The 1648-nt window shown below is 52.7% G+C and overlaps 1 gene segment (V, D, J or C); it reads right to left on the bottom strand.

The window, feature by feature from the left end:
- On the bottom strand, positions 1-715 carry LOC119244092 (immunoglobulin lambda variable 3-9-like). The segment is given in 2 exon segments: positions 1-308; positions 670-715. Coding segments are annotated over 2 exon segments (354 nt in total).
- Positions 716-1648: the final 933 nt, after the last annotated feature.

The following is a 1648-nucleotide window of genomic DNA, read 5'->3' as shown; positions in this document are numbered from 1 at the left end:
TCACTGTGGATGTTTACTGCTGCTGTCCCACACATGACAGTAATAATCAGCCTCGTCCTCAGCCCCGGCCCCGCTGATGGTCAGCATGGCCGTGTTCCCCGAATTGGAGCCAGAGAACCGGTCAGGGATCCCTGAGGGCCACTTGTTTTCACTGTAAATGACCAGCACAGGGGCCTGGCCTGGCTTCTGCTGGTACCAGTAAGCACTTTTTCTTCCAATGTTGTCTCCCTGACATGTCATCCTGGCTGTCTGTCCCAGAGACACCGACACTGAAGTTGGCTGAGTCACCTCATAGGAGACCACAGAGCCTCTAAGGGAGAATGAGAGGGGGGCGAAATGTAGATCCGATTCTCAAGAGTCTCCCACCCTCCTTAGACTGCAGACCCAGGATTCTCTGGTTCCTAGGGTGCGCTTGTCTTCAGCCCAGTCCCGAGTCCCATGAAACTGCTGGTGAATGGAGGCCTCAGACAAAGAGAAAACACTCCCCTTCTCATGGCAGTCAGAGCCCCTCAGGCTCACACCAAACAGCCCTGGTGGCTCTGCACCCAGGATCCCACCCTGCACAGGGTCATGAGCATCCTGGCCCTGAGGCAGCCCTTGCTGAGCTCAGAGTCAAGGCCAGGCTGGCCCCAGAGCCCTGGGCGGGGTGCAGTAAGCTTGGTTAGGTACCTGTGCAGTGAGCCAGGAGGCCCAGCAGAAGTGGGGTGCAGGCCATGGTGGGGTTCCTGATCCTGCTCCCTGAAGGTGAACCTGGGCTGGTTCCCCCCAGGCCTGTCTTATCCCCTTGCTGGAGAGAGCTGCTGGGTACGCCAATCAGCCAGGGCCAGGCTGCTGCCTGGGGAACTTTGTGGTTTCAGTGAAGACTCAGCCCCCAGAGACTTAGGGAGAAAGGCGTGATATCTAGAGTCCCCACCAAGGCTTAGGGATCCTCTTTCTCTGCTGTCTCATGATCTGGTTGAATCTCCTCCCCTAGTTCTGTCATGGCCTCAATGCTGGGCAACCCCTTCCCAAGCAAACTCAGTGTGGAATCTGTGTTTTCTGATCCTCATCTGTAGGTGCATTTATGAGGCTTAGTTGGGCCACCCCAGGTGTAATACCTGAATATAGAAATGGAATATACCTCCTCCCTGGAATAGCTCAAATGGAGTCATTGATGATTTTAAATTTTCCTCCAGGTTGCCTGAGGCCGGAGATAGAGGCTGTGCCTCAGTATCCCCAGAGTGTGCTCAGGTCAGATAGATGACATGTGCTCCCAGCAAATGCTTGGAGCCTCTGTGCAAACTCTAAGAGCAGCTGAAATGAATGTTCACTCCATTAAGTATATTTAATTGCTTGGGAAAGGTATTTAGTAATAAATACCTCAATTTATAAACAAGGAAAAAGGATTATGGTCATCCATGTGGTGCCAGGTTCTCCTCCAGGAGATGGATGATTTTGTCTGGCAGGACAGGAGAGTTTGCGAGCAAAGGGAGCGTGGGGCCTCTGTGACCACAGAGAAGCAGGGGTGAGGGCGGTGGATTCATGTTAGCTAGACTGGGCTTGTGTGTGTGTTTGGGAGGGAAATTACTGTTGTGTCTGTATCTGTGCCAGTGAAATTGGAAAATCTACAAGTTTAGATCAAGTCATGGAATCTGAAGAGGGCACATGG

Source organism: Talpa occidentalis, unplaced genomic scaffold (genome assembly GCF_014898055.3).
Source record: "Talpa occidentalis isolate TD23 unplaced genomic scaffold, MPIMG_talOcc4v2.1 talOcc4.14, whole genome shotgun sequence".
NCBI lineage: Eukaryota > Metazoa > Chordata > Mammalia > Eulipotyphla > Talpidae > Talpa > Talpa occidentalis.
The sequence above is the reverse complement of the archived record's forward strand: the minus strand, read 5'-3'. Positions and strand labels throughout refer to the sequence as shown.